The sequence below is a fragment of the Equus przewalskii genome, chromosome 6, assembly GCF_037783145.1.
Source record: "Equus przewalskii isolate Varuska chromosome 6, EquPr2, whole genome shotgun sequence".
NCBI classification, from domain to species: Eukaryota; Metazoa; Chordata; class Mammalia; order Perissodactyla; family Equidae; genus Equus; species Equus przewalskii.
The window spans coordinates 65856975-65871224 of record NC_091836.1 but is presented as its reverse complement, the minus strand read 5'-3'; the positions used below and the strand labels follow the sequence as shown (position 1 = coordinate 65871224).

The 14250-nt window shown below is 42.6% G+C and overlaps 1 protein-coding gene across 37 annotated transcripts in view; it reads right to left on the bottom strand.

Annotated features, from left to right (window-relative positions):
- Window positions 1-14250, bottom strand: part of TENM4 (teneurin transmembrane protein 4) — a 2704309-nt gene that overhangs the window by 213751 nt on the left and 2476308 nt on the right. For 33 of the 37 annotated variants that reach the window (XM_070625735.1, XM_070625734.1, XM_070625736.1 and 30 more), the window contains one exon: window positions 4148-4318. The exons of the other annotated variants lie outside the window; for them this stretch is intronic. In XM_070625735.1, the coding sequence (XP_070481836.1) occupies window positions 4148-4318 (171 nt within the window). The remainder of the gene's footprint in view (window positions 1-4147; window positions 4319-14250) is intronic. 37 annotated transcript variants of the gene reach the window in all.

Sequence of the window (14250 nt, the reverse complement as noted above, 5' to 3'; positions counted from 1 at the left end):
AAAATAATAATAGTAGTAGTCGTAGTAATAGTAATGAAGGGAGAGGTAGTCATATTAGCTACGATTTATTGAGCTCCAACTATATGGTGGGCACCCTCAGTTATGTAGGTTCAGTTAATTCTTACACTATTAAAATGTATATACTGAGGCTCAGAATGCTTAAGAAACAGGTAGAGATGAAGCCATTGGGATCCCTCTTTATTTAGTAGAATATGGCTTCTCAGAGACTTAATTGATGAAGACTAATGAAACATTAAAAAAGCACTCTCAATGGTAGCAGGGTGCGATGACTCTCTTTAAGAGCAACAGTCTAGTTTAATTCATGGCCCCAGTAGGCTAAACATCAAAGATAGACCAGGTAGATCCAAGGTCCACTGAAGAACTTCCTGGCATCCTGGGTACAAGAAGTTGACAATTTTTATCACGGAGGAACCTGCAAACAGGTCCCAAAGCGAAAGGGCAACAGTTAGCAGCATCTCAAGAGATTCATAAGAAGGACACTATACAATCAGTGGGTGCCCTCAGAGGCTTAACAAACAGTACAAAGAGGTTCATTCAGAATTAGGGGCCCCCAATAGCATGACTAGGTTTCACAAGGTAGATTCTACTGGTAATAGTCCTTTTCTTTATAAACATATACAGATTCAGGCTTCCTGTAGCAATGCTGTGCAAATACAATCGTGTCTATAAAAGAAATTTCTCAACAAATTGCTGAAATGATTGGCTAGCTCAGTCAAGGGAGATGTGGAAGAATTGGAATCCTATGCACTTCCCAATCAGTCTTTACTTTGCTGAACTAAGATCTATCTACACAGGTTCTAAATTCCTAATCAACTAACCTTCTCCCCCTCCCCTCCCCTTTTCAGTTTTTTTCAAGGCCACAACTTGCACAAAGAATCCTTTAGTTTCCTTAGCAACTGTTTGAAATTTATTTGGTTATCAAAATAAGCTGTTCCATTTTGGAGAGCCCAGCTGAGCCTGGGTGCAGCAATTTGCATGGTTCAAACTGATGGGCAATTTTGATTTCACTGCAGAAAGCAGAGAATGCTATCCCTAACCCATCAATTCAACCATCAGAAATGCTTGTTTATTCAATGCTTTTTTCCCCCCGTCTCCGTTAATGCATAACATAAGTTCTTGTGGCTTTACTTCGAAAAGCTGCTGTGTTGAGTTTCCATCCCATGACAACCCTGAGATGGTTACAGCCACTTTGAAAATAAAGTATAAATTGCAGCTTGATGTTATTCTCAAAGACATAATGAACAATTAAAATACTGGGTTCACCATATATTTCATTTGCATAATTAAAAGATACATATCCTTTAAAAATGTCCAAAATACCCCAAACTTTTGCAGTATCTCTGAGGAAAAAATGTTAATTAGTCTGGATTTCTGAGATTCTGACATGGAATGGCTTGGAGTTTGAGTGGACAAGAAGAAAGGAACTACAATTTGTTGAGTGCCTCTTCACCACTAGTCTTTGAAAAGATGGATGTTATTATCTTTGTTCTACAGATGAGGAAACTAAAGCCAAAGGAGATGGAGTAACTGGCATGAGTTAACAGAAGCAGCAAATGGAGGGCCAGGGTTCAAACACTGGACTGTCTGACTCTAAGGCTCATTTATCCTCTTTCCATTAGACCAGATTGCTTCCCCCATCATTGTGAAACAAGGACTCTAATCTTAATTCTGGAATCAACCCTCCTCTCTCATATCCTGAGAAGGGACAGGAAATATATACTCACAACAGAGTTAAAGACTTTCCCCCTTGAGGCATGTCTAAGAAACTAGAATTTTAACATCACAATTAAAAACACAAACTGAGCAGACATTGGCTTGACCAGGGTAAAAGAAATTAAGAACCATGTGGTCTCACATAAACCATAAGAAGCTTTGTCCTCTGTTTTTCCAGACTGATGTATTTTTTGTCACAGTAATTGCTTTTGATGCTGACCAATTTCCAGCACTGCATCGCATTTTGGGGGTTTGTAAACAGGATTTCCATTTGCATTAGAAATGACAGATAATCCCTTTAAGCACAAATACTCCAATTAAAATAAACCAATAAGCTGGTGCAATTTTACTTTGTCTCTTATCTGCACCTCTTGCTCCTTGGGAAAAATGAAACAAGCCTAAGCAACCCACAAACTAATTTCATTAGAGTGGGAGATTTCAGATAGATCCAGCTCCTGTTTAAAGAATGATACTAATCATGGAGGGAAGAAAACACATTTTGCTAAGTGAGACCCTTTACCAATGCCTTGAGGATTAAATACATCTTAAAGCTGCATTTGTACATGCTGATCTAAAGGCAGTCTTCATTTGTGGCATCTGACACTATAAACTGATGCGGGAATCACAAGCCAACAGGCAGGACCATGGACAGAACCAAACTGAAAAAAAAAAAAAAAATTCTGAAAAGCCATCTGGTTAGTCATAGGATGATTCTATTATTAATTTTATATGTAGAACTTGCAAATTAGAATGGACCTTAGAACTAATCTAGCTCAATAATCTCCTTTTAAAGAGGAGGAAAATGAAGCCCAGAATGTCTTTCAAAGGATTTGCTTAAGGTCACCATAAGTGGCAGCAGCTGGATTTGAACTCAGGGCTCTTGACTCCTAACCCAGAGCTCTTTGCATAGCCTCTTCCATGCTCCCTCCATATCCCATTAAGGGGCAAAGAAGGTGTAAATTATTCAATGTTTTAAGTCTTAAAATCTTTAAAAAGGACGAAGACTGTCTTTGCCCCTCAAAATCGTAGGCAGAAGTTCTGATTTGGCTTTGTGGAAATGACCCCAGTTCTCACTTCCCTGAAAGATGACCATAGGTCAAGGGTTAATTTTGGCTTTCAGGATCCTTCAGAGGTCATGAATAGCCACTCTGACCAAGCATATACTACCCTCTTAACCAAAGTGGTTCCTGGAAGGCAAATCCTTGAAAGGACAGGGAAGCTCAGAAGCCATGACTCCAAAGTTAACTGATATGAGAGGAAAGAAGATGTAAGTAGTGAAGGCTGGAGGCAGCTACTTTGCTGACTGAAGTAACACCTGAGAGATCGAGCAGATCACAGCCGGTGCAGGAGAAGGGATGGCCAGAATGACAACCACACTGACTCATTAGCTCACACATCTTTCCTGGTACCAGTTTTTGTGATTCTGTGCCACTCTTGGCTGATGGTGAAGGAATCTGTGTCAATGGCATGTTAGAAAGATCCCTAAGAAATTCAGAACAAGGGTCTATGGATGTCCCACTCAAGATCGGAAAACTCCAAATGTCACCACCACCTCCATCTTAGATAGACAAATATCTGTGTTTGACTGTACAATGGATTTCTCATTCATGTCTCCTCAGGGGTCTTGTAACCATGGGGGTGAGTTAGGTAGGACAACTTATGGAGACAGCAAGAGTCCTGGAGTCACACAGAGCTGGGCTTATATCCCAAACTCCATTATTCACTGGCTGTGGGACCCTGGCCAAGTCGCTTAATTAATGTGATCCCCAGCTTTTGAATCTCAAATAGGCAAAATAATTATACTTACCTCACAGGATCTCTGTGAGGATTAAATGTGAAATGCTCTTGACAGAAAGCTTTGAAACAAACACACTGTATAAACACTAATGATTATTGTTATTGCAGATGAGGAAACTGGGGCTCAGGAAAACTAAGTGACTTACTCAAGGTCATGTGACTGGTAAATGCTAGAACATCTGAACTGGTGTTTTCACTAAACCACAAGAGTCCAAGAGTATTTCAATCACAACACACCATCTACCCACCTTGCCACACCCCACTCCTGGAGATGCCCATTCATCCCATGAAGGTGCCCCAGAAGGGCTCATCTTGACCCTACACAATCCAAGACAGCCATCCCAGCAGTGTGAAAGCCCATAATGCTTCCCTTGAGGCATGAGATGGGATACTGCTGAGCACCATGAGCCCTACCCAAGCCCCGCTATGAGCTCACAGTGACAAGGAACTGCAATGAAGACACAGGTGGACTGGCAGCTGGTGTGGAGTGCAGAGGGATGGAGGAAGCGCCAGAGCATGGAGCTGTGAGTCAGGCACATGACGCGCATAATGGAGGTCTCCTTGGTTCAAAGGCAGACACAGAGGACTCACGACACGGACAACACAGCAACCGTACCTTCTGTGGCTCCTTTGCCTTTCCTGTCAGGGATCTCTAACCCAGTGCCCCCTGAGGGATACAGGGAGACGTCCGTTGGCACAGGCCAACTGCTGGCTGTGTCCTCCGTGATCTCATACATCTGCCCCTCCAGCGGCTGCAGGTGCCAGTTTAGGCCAAACAGGTGCATGGCTGTGGTGAGCAATGAGAAAAGTCATCTTTTTCTGCTGGAGGTGGAAATGGAACTCCCAAGCCATAGGGGAGGGCGGGAGGGGTGGGGAACACAGGAATTCAGTTCAGTTCAGTTCAACAAATAGCCCCTGAAGAGAGCTCTTGCAGTGCCAAGCCCTATTTGGGGGCACAGGGACACAGAGATGATCAAGGCATGGACCTTGCCCTTGAGGGCTCACAGTCTGGTGAGTAGGTCAAGGGGCAGGGGTGGGGGAGTTCCAGAAGGACTTGGTCTTTTGCTTCAAAAGATAAATAACAATCCAGGTGAAAAACTGCAATTGGTATCACAAAGGGTTAATTTCCTTAGTATAAAAATAACTCCTACAAATAATAAGCAAAGTCTAACAACTCAGTAGGAAAATAGGTATGGGATAAGAACAGACAGTTCACAGAATAAGAAACATAACTGGGATAGGAACAGACAGTTTACAGAATAAGAAACACAACTGGCTCTTAATCATATGGAAAGACTTTGGACATCACTCATAGTGGGAGAAATGTAAGTACAACTTTGAAATACTACTTTTCACATATGGTTTGGCAAAGATAAAAAAAGGCTGAAAATATACAGTATTGCCAGAGAACAGGAAATAAGTGCTCTCATACTTTGCTGGTGTGAGCAGACGCTGGTACAACCCTATGGAGGGCAATTTGACAAAAGCTATCAAATTTTAAATCCACATACCCTTTACCCTGGGACTTCGGGGTTCCAATTCTACAGATTTCTCCTCCAGATATACTCACACACATACTAAATGAGGTACGTACAAGGTTACTCACTGAAGCATTGTTTGTAACAGCAAAATACTGGAAAACAGTCCAGCAACAAGGGGCTAGATAAATTATATTTACACACTATACCATGCAACCATAAAAAAGAGTGAGGAAGCTCTTTGTATGTATTTTTCTGGAAGGAAAACTATAACATGCATAACAGTGTATTAGATATACTACATTTAGGCAAAAAAAACCCCCTCCTGTATATGTACAGAATATTTCTAGAAGAATATGAAAGACATTGGTAACAGTGGGTATGTCCTTTGAAGGAAAGAGATGCTAAGGGTCACGGAAAGGAGAGAGGTTTGCTTTTCACTGTACATCTGTTGTACATTTTGACTTTGTATCATGTGCACGTATTTCTGTTTTAGAGATATTTTTCCAAAGTAGCAATGGCTAAATAGTCTTGTGCAACAATCTAGAAGAGACCATAAGATGCCAAAGAATGGACATTGTCCCTTGAGATACTCAATGTTGAGAAGGCTAGGAAGCCTGTTTCCAAAAAGGTTTGTGATCTAGTACAAAATATCTATTTAAATGCCATCCTAAGATTCAAGACTGGAGTCTTGTCAATGGCCCATACTTAACCTCTTCTGGGGTGCCAACCCTGAATCCCCACATACGGAGTAAGCACTTCAGTCCCTGGACTCCCACAGCATCCTGTATGTAGCATCACTCCTTGGTACAGTTGATGGACATTTTCTAAAGCCTACTGTATGCCAGGACCTATGTCTGACCCTGGAGAGCCAGCCCTGAATCAGATAAGCTGCTTTGATGAGCTCACAGTCAAGTAGAGGAGGCAGACGAGTAACAAGTCTATTCAGAAGGACTAGAAGGCCCAGAGGAGTGGGTGACTGACCCACTAGGAGGGCCAGAGGAACACAGGGAAAGATCTACAGAGATATGAAGGCCCATGGTAATTACGTTTACTGTGGACCAACAGTGTGCCCACCAGGGCACTGGGTAATTTGTATGTATTACACCCAATCCTCACGGCAACCCTGCCAGACCTAATTTACAGATGTGTACATTAAGGCTCAGAGGGTTAACTAAAACTGTGATAATTATAACACTATGATGTATTGGGTGCTTACCATGTGCCAGGCATTGTGCTAAAAGCAGTAAACACACTATTTCCTTTAATTCTCACAACAATCCTAAAAGGTGAGTATTAATAACTCCATTTTACAGATGAAGAAACTAAAGCACAATGACATCAATCAACATATGGAAGGTTAAATCACTGACAAGTGGCAGAGCCTAGACTAGAATCCAAAACTGTTCAAATTCTGAAATCATCTACATCAGTGGTTCTGGCTTGAAGGCTCAGGCTCTACCCACTTCACCATGCTGCCCCTCACCAGCTTTATCTAGCAAGGAGTATGGGCATAATAAAGTCATCCCCTTTTACACATTAAGCGGCCTCCAAGCCTTTCACACGTCTTTTTAGGCAGGAACATAGGATCCTGTGAAGGAGACAGCGAGTTGTGTTACTTGGCCCCAGTTTGTGGAAGGGGTCACTGATGGCGGTGTTGAGAGCCTGTGCAACTGTCTCAAGACACAAAATGCTGAGTAGAGGAGACTGGAGCACAGCACATCCTTCTGACTTCGGATCCAAACACAGGCCGGCCAAGAACACGCACAAGGCTGATTTAACCAGGAGGGCGTACTCTGGTGACAGAAGTGGAATCTGGCCCTGTGCTTTCTCTGTGGTTACTGTGGCACAGGGGAATGTGTGCTGGACCAAAGGTAAGAAAATTGGCTTTGAATCCTATCTGCCACTTCCTAGCTACAGTATTCTCAGCTGAGAAATGGGGATAAAAATATTTCAAAGAATTGTTGCATCGTATGAAACAATATATGGCAAAGTGTTTTGTAACTTATACATAGGTATGTTAGTATGTTTTATAACCATGATATTCATACCATTAATAATAATGATAAAATAGTAGCTAACATTTATTGAGCACTTCTTAGGTACCGGACACCAAATGAGATGTTTTGCACTGCTCTTGACTATCTCTGTGTAGTCATCAATAACAATAAAAGTAAACTTGCCTGGAAGAAGTGAATACTCTGCTATTTCCCAGGCTGAATTAGCTCACATTTCTGCTTACCTTCTCACTGTTCCAATCTATATATTGGCAACTCCAAAGGTAATGGAGAAATTGCTTGAACTACAGACAACTCATATACGTGTCACTAAATGAGCAGCGCTTCTTTCCCCATTAGAATCAATTATCTCATCTAAGTGTGCAAAAGCACTGTCTTGTTAAAAGGTCAGGAGAATTAACTCATCCCAGAATGAAGAGAACTCTCACTGCTTTGTCAAGAGAAATTTTCTATTGTCAAAGCTTTCTCTTGTTCTTAACTAGATGCAAAAGCAAGTCGTTAAAAAAATACGCTGAGGGGGCAGACAAGCCAGTGGAAAAAAACGTGATAGGTTAAAATGCTCATAACGAGATCTGGTGACCCACAGAAGTTAACAAGGGTAGCCCCAGCTGGTAGGGGGAGGCTTGGAGGTGGATGTTGGCACCCCTTCCTCTTGGCTTCACCCCCCTGCCCCCAACAAAGGCCACAGCTGTGAGGCTGGTGGCCTCTTCGTGACCTGTGGAAGATGTGCTCCTGAGAATCATCTGGAAATGCAAAGTTCTGAATCCAACTCAGACTTGGACTCTCTGAGAAGACTCAGTCATCCAGAAATAATTTTGGAGGCTGGCAGGTAGGGAAATGAGCACGGGGTCACCAAGAGTGGGCTGAGAAACCACCAGCTGGAAGGCAAAACTTAGAGAGAGGAGTAAGAGGATGCCGAGTCAGAGATGCGAAGTTCAACCATTCATGTCGTCTTAAAGCCCAAATAAAAGGGACCCTTAATCTCTGATCCAGGGTCTTAAATATAAGTCATGCTAGGGTCTTCTTAACTCTTTTATGTATTGTTTGGTGGGCGGTTAATTTTATAGGCCTGGGTTATGGGGGAGGGGAAGCGAGCAGGAAGAGAAATAGTTTGTTCTGCTCTCCTCTTCCCAAAGGACACAACGGATGCTCAGCCAGAGACTGGCCAAGAAATACATCAGCTCAAGCAACTACTCTTCTTTATCTTTGAAAATAATCAAAATAATAATAGTAACCCAAGACTTGGTATCATTTGAGTGCATACTACATGCCAAATGGTTTATTTATATTACTTACTTAATCCTCACATAAAGATGGGTTGAAAAACATTATTGGACAATGTATATATTGGAACTGGAATGGAAACTGAGCTATAATGATATACCCTGAATTACTCAGAGAGGGAAAGTAAGTTACTCAACACCACAGAGCTGGTATAAGTTCGAGGCAAGTTTCAAACTCAGGAGGCTGTGTTCTCAAGCCAAGCCTCCTCTTTTACATATGTTGCTTTAAATAGAAGATAAAATATGGGCCACATAAAGCCACCAGCAAATAAAGGCTGAAATTAATGTTTGGGTGCCCAATGGTGATAATAAATATTTCTTGGCCCCACAGCAACCATCATTTAAAGCTGCGTATAGCAGGAAATGCATGTTATTCAAATGATTTGAAAGTAATAGCCATGGATCCAAAAATGCTAAGAAATATAAACGGTCCTCTCCAGCCTGCTTTAAGGATGGACCAGAACACTGAAACAATATAAATTTTAATGATCACATTCTCTGTTTCCTGAAGAATAGTGGTAACCACCCACCACCAACGTACATCACAGGATTATCTAAATCACACCCTGCGGTTTGTATTTATAACTGTTTGTAAAAACTCTCCTCAAGTACACTGAAAGTGACCTAAATAAGAAACTTGATACTGTTTTCCCTTTAAACTAGTTTGTAATTCAGTGAAAAGGTGAAAAGATGCTAGAGTTCAGAGAAAGGCTGTGGAAAGGTAGGGGGTTCATAGGATCACCCACATTGAAATGTTAATGATTTCTAAAAGCTAAGAGCTAGGATGGGGGAAGTTTCTTATTCCCTCGGCTCTGGTCTATCTGATCCCAGGGCTGACATTTTCTAGTCGCCTTTTCCTGCCCAGCAAGACATGAGAGACGGCTGAGAAAGTGCAAGCTCCATCTTGACATTTTTAAGAAAAATGCTCAATAGATATTCAGACATTGAAGGCTCCCCCAGCACCCTGCCAGCAGGAGGCCATTAACAGAGTCATTATGCAAGAGTCGCCAACATAAGTATAGGAGAGTTTCTCTGTCACATTGAATGCTTCCCTTCCAAAAATCAAATGCACAAACCCACCAGATAGGGTTATAACCGCAAGAAATTGGTGACTCAAGTGGCATTTTTCATTTCAAAAGGGAGGAGGAATCAACCCAGCTACACAGCCACCTACTTTTCTGTTTTATTAGTGCAGTTTTTTTTTAATAGCGCCCTTTCTGTAAAATATAAAAGTAACTGGAGTTCTTTGACTTATGGCCCTCTAATTGGGAAAACAAAAACCAAAAAGACAAAACAACCACCAACACAAAACAACAGAACTTTATCCCCCAGGTTCTACACTTGGTTTTGTTACAAAGCCACAACAGTCAAAAGTTCCAAACCAAGAAGCTACATGCACAGAGATGTACACTGCTGTGTAACAGCAAAAAATTGGAAGCAAGTTAGATGTCTAAAAATAGGAGAATGACTTAGCTAAATTATGATACAGGTTCTGGATGGCGTACAATCAATGTAAAAAATAACTACAACAACCATCGATGACAGCAAACGCTTAGGACACATTGTTAAGGAAAAGAAAAAAAGGCAGGACACAAAATTGCATGTTTTTCCTGACTGCATGTCTGTAAGACCAGGTATGCATATGAAAAAAAAAACCTGGAAAGAAATACATAAATATGACATCAGGCTTTGAATTATAGTAGTAGGTTTATGATAAATTTTCTTCACTAGTTTCCAAACTCACTTTAATGCTGCTTTACATTAAAAAGGAAGTTCTCCATCTCAGTCTCAGGAGCAACAGGTAGAAAAGAAGGATGATAGAGCAGAGAGAGGAGATCCTAAATTGAACAGATGCCATGTGTCAGACCCAAGGCCAGGGGAATTACATACGTTATTTCATTCAATCTTTACATATAAACATCGAGAAAATGATTATTATTCCCATTTTACAGACAAAGAAACTGGAGGTTCAGAGAGGCTGCGTGACTTGCCCAAAGACACTTCCCAGATGGGCATGATAAAGTCAGATTTGAACCCAGATCTGAATGGTTCCAAAGTCCGGGCTCTCCACCTGGTACATCACACTGCTGATGAATTACAACGCCTGAAATTAAATTAAAATTTAGAAAAACTTAAGGCAAAGTCTGTGCTGACAGTATAGTCAGATTTGCTCTCTTGAGACAGTTTGGTAAGGGGCTTTCATGTCGGGGACAAAGCATGAGGCTCCCACCCTCCCACCTTCTAACCCCCTTATGCATGGCTGACACCCACAATCAAAACCATGTAAATGCAAGTAAGCGACTTGTCCATTGCAGAGTCAGTCCTCAAGTTCAGGTCTCTCTAGAGCATGCAGAGCTGGGCCATTTACTAGTTTCATGATGTGGGGGATCAGAATGGACCACCCCAACATGTGTCTCTTTGGCTTGATTATTTTGAAGGATGAAAGACTGAAAGAAATTTTGACCTTGTCCTTAACTGCCTAAAAACTTTAAGATAGAAGGCCTGTCCCCAGGACAGGCCATCAAAATAGGTAACTCTCAGTATGGTAGCCTGGGAGGATCCTTGCTAAGCCCATTTTTATCAAAGTTTTCTCTCTCTCTCTCTCTCTGTGTCACACTGTCCATAGATGGCCCAGCAAACATTTGTTTACCAAACAATTGCTTTTCTATTTCCATGTAAATCGCCTTCCTCCCCTTTTATGTCCCAAACCACTACCCACAACATCCTCCTTTGTCCTTAGCTGAAAGTGGTATTTAAGGTGGTAGCTTCTGCCATTTTGGTGAGTTACTCAATTTTCCTGGATCTCTCCCACGTATACATGTTATTAAACTTTGTTTTTCTCCTGTTATTCTGTCTCCTGTCAATTTAATTCTTACACTAGCCAGAAAGACCTAGAGGGTAGAGGAATTGTCTTCCTGCCCCTACAGTGACTTTGGGCCAATTACTTAGGCTCGCTGAGTCTCAGTTTCCTCATCTGTAAAATCGAAGGATTAAATGAAATAATGCATGCAATTTGCTTAGCACTGTGCCTGCCACATAGTAGGAGCCAAATAAATGGCAGCTGTCATCATCCTTGTCATTTCGCTATGCTGCTTTTCCTAATCCCTGTATTCACGGAAAGATTTGTGTAGGCCAGCTCTGTGCATCACCTTCCTCTTCTTCCTACGTATCCTCCTCATTCCCCTTCCATGCCAACTGCAAATCTCTTCCAGCTGAGGGCCCTCTCCTGCTCCCATTAGCTGACAGACTTTGGGCACAGGAACTAGAGGTATTTGCCCAATGGATAAAACAGTTTTTAAAAGCAGAATCACTATAAAGCAGCCTGACAGGATCCCACCGGTGACTACGTGGGGCTAATTTTAAATCAAGTAAATATATTGCTTTTCTTCCTGTCCCTGGATAAACCTGACTGCAACAATCAGGGTTACTGTCGCTCACCCCCAAATTAAGTGTTTTCTGGAGAATGGACTCCGGCACAGTTAATCATTTTTCTGCACTGTGCAACGCTGTGGGGGAGGGAGGCCTTTCAGCAAGGATTCGCGGGCAGCTGTTCAGGGTTTCTGTCAATCAAGGTGGGGTCAGGCACGAGCGAGGGGTTCAAGCGCAATCAGCGCAATCAGCAGCGCGAGTGGGAAACAGGCACGCTCACTGTCAATGGGGAGGAGAAATATCAATTTCACTGGAGGGCACTGAAAACTGGTGACACGGCAAGTTGTAGGAGAACCAGGGCTGGAATCTAATTTGTACAGAATAGAGTAAACTGCTATTATTGCACTAATAGAATAAGAAAGCTGTCTGTTCTGGGCACCTTTCACCCGACAGGCTCTGCTAAGACCTAATTCATACATAACTAGTTTAGAGATTAACCACCTCCAACAATCCTTGGACTGACCTCCGCCCACTTATCTGACCTCTCCCTGCCCGACTCCTGACATTGTGCTGGTTCCAGAGATGAGGAAATGGGAGGCACAGAAGTGTAGTGGTTACAAGCACAGCCTTTGCAGTCAGCTAGCCCTGCCTTCCGTTCCTCCTCCTCATGTTTACAGTTATGTGACTCGGTTCATGTAATTTAATTCTTTTGAGTCTCTGTTCCCTTATCTATAAAATGGTGATGATAATACCCAGCTCCAAGAGTTGTTGTGAAGATTAAAGGAAAGAATATATTTTATAAGCTTACTATGGTGCTTGGTATTTACTCAAATATACTACTAGATAGTAGCCTTCTTTGTTGGCATCATCATCATCATCTTCATCATTTTTATTGTATGTTAAGGTTTTCACTGAGAAAGGGAAGTAAGAGGATTTCTTGAGGGAGTTGAGCAGCCTAAGCTTTGCTCTGGTGTTGGGGGGATGTTGCTATGACTGGGCGTCCAGTCACGGGACTCTGCCCCCACTCACTGCACAGATGGGGAGATTCAGACTTAACAAGTGCACTTGTGGGAGCTTGGGACTGTGCTGAGCCCAGGTCTGCAGACTCCTAGTGCAGAGCTCTATCCACTAAATGACCCGTCTTAAGTCGCAGCAGGAAAGCCATCCTCATGGCTTCTTCCATCAGGAACTGTACTCTCAAATTAGAGTCTTCTTGAGCCCAAAGTAAAGAGAGTGAACCCAGGGGACAGCCTATGTCAGGCCACCATGAGGCCCTCCCTTCAGGACAGGGACTATTCCCTTCATTTCCGTCCCCCAGCACCTGGCCCACAAGAGTGAAGAAGAAAGGAAGGAGGCAGACACAATTAGGATTATTATTCAAACAATAACAGCTCCCACTTACTAAAATTGTAGCGTGTGCATGATCTAATGCTGGAGGATTTACATTCCTTATGTCATTTAATCTCACAATTTTTTAAGGAAGACATTATTAGTTTTATAGATTAGGTGCCTCAAAACATAGCAACAAAGTAGATATTAATATAATTTTGTATCACTAGAAAACCAAGGCTCCAGAATCGTCTATAATTGCACCACTCATCACGGCAGCACCAAGATCCAAAACCAGGTCACTCCAATCCTGAGCTCTTCCCAGACTGTTATCAAGGAAGCATAGGGCACGCTTCCATTTAGTCCTGATGAGAACAAACTGATCAAATCACTGCAACAGAGCAAATAGTCAAGGAAGTGACTCCACACAGAGGAAGGGCTTAAACCTAGTAAAAGGCCCACAGTCTGCCCTTCTTATTCAAGGCCTCACTAATGATCCAGGGATCAAATATACCCAGGGGGTCACCAGCCTGTTCAAACTGCTCTGCTGGGGTGAGCAGCCAGCACTGCCTGGCAGAGCCACACCAGGTTTGGTAAGTGCCTGCCATTTCCCCAGAGGGGCAGAAACGCTGGTGTAAAGCTCTGCATGGGCTACTTTCTTTACTTGCATCCAGTGTCAACACTGTTCCCCAGGCTACCTAAGGCATTTCTATATAAGGGCATCTGACTCAGCAAAGGAACAGCCTCTCACGTGTGAGGCATCGTCCCCTCCTTTACCTGTACCAACCATCGAATGGGGCAGTTTAGTTAATGCTTGGGAGCTAGAGAAGGAGAAATGCCTGCCTGCCGGCAGGTTCCATTTCCATAGCTACTAGAAAACACTGCGACAAGGCTCTACAGAGCAACCCTCCCACTTGCTGATTTCCTTTGGCATCCCAACCATGTAACTGATTTTTTTCCCGTGATCAAAGTCAATTAGGAGGTGGTCCCCATTGTACCTCTAAATGGAGTTTTAATTTGTGTATATATTATTAGGATAGGCCTTTTCCCTCTGGAACATTCATTTCAGCGAGACGAATGAGGGCGGACAGCTTAACGTGGAGCCTGCCACCCGGATTTGTAACTTGCGATAATATTTCTTTATAATGAGAAGCATTTTGAAAGAACATTTTAAAATCTCACAGCACAGAGCGTGTGATGTCCCTCTTACTCCCCACAGCTTCCCAGTCTCCTGCCTCACGG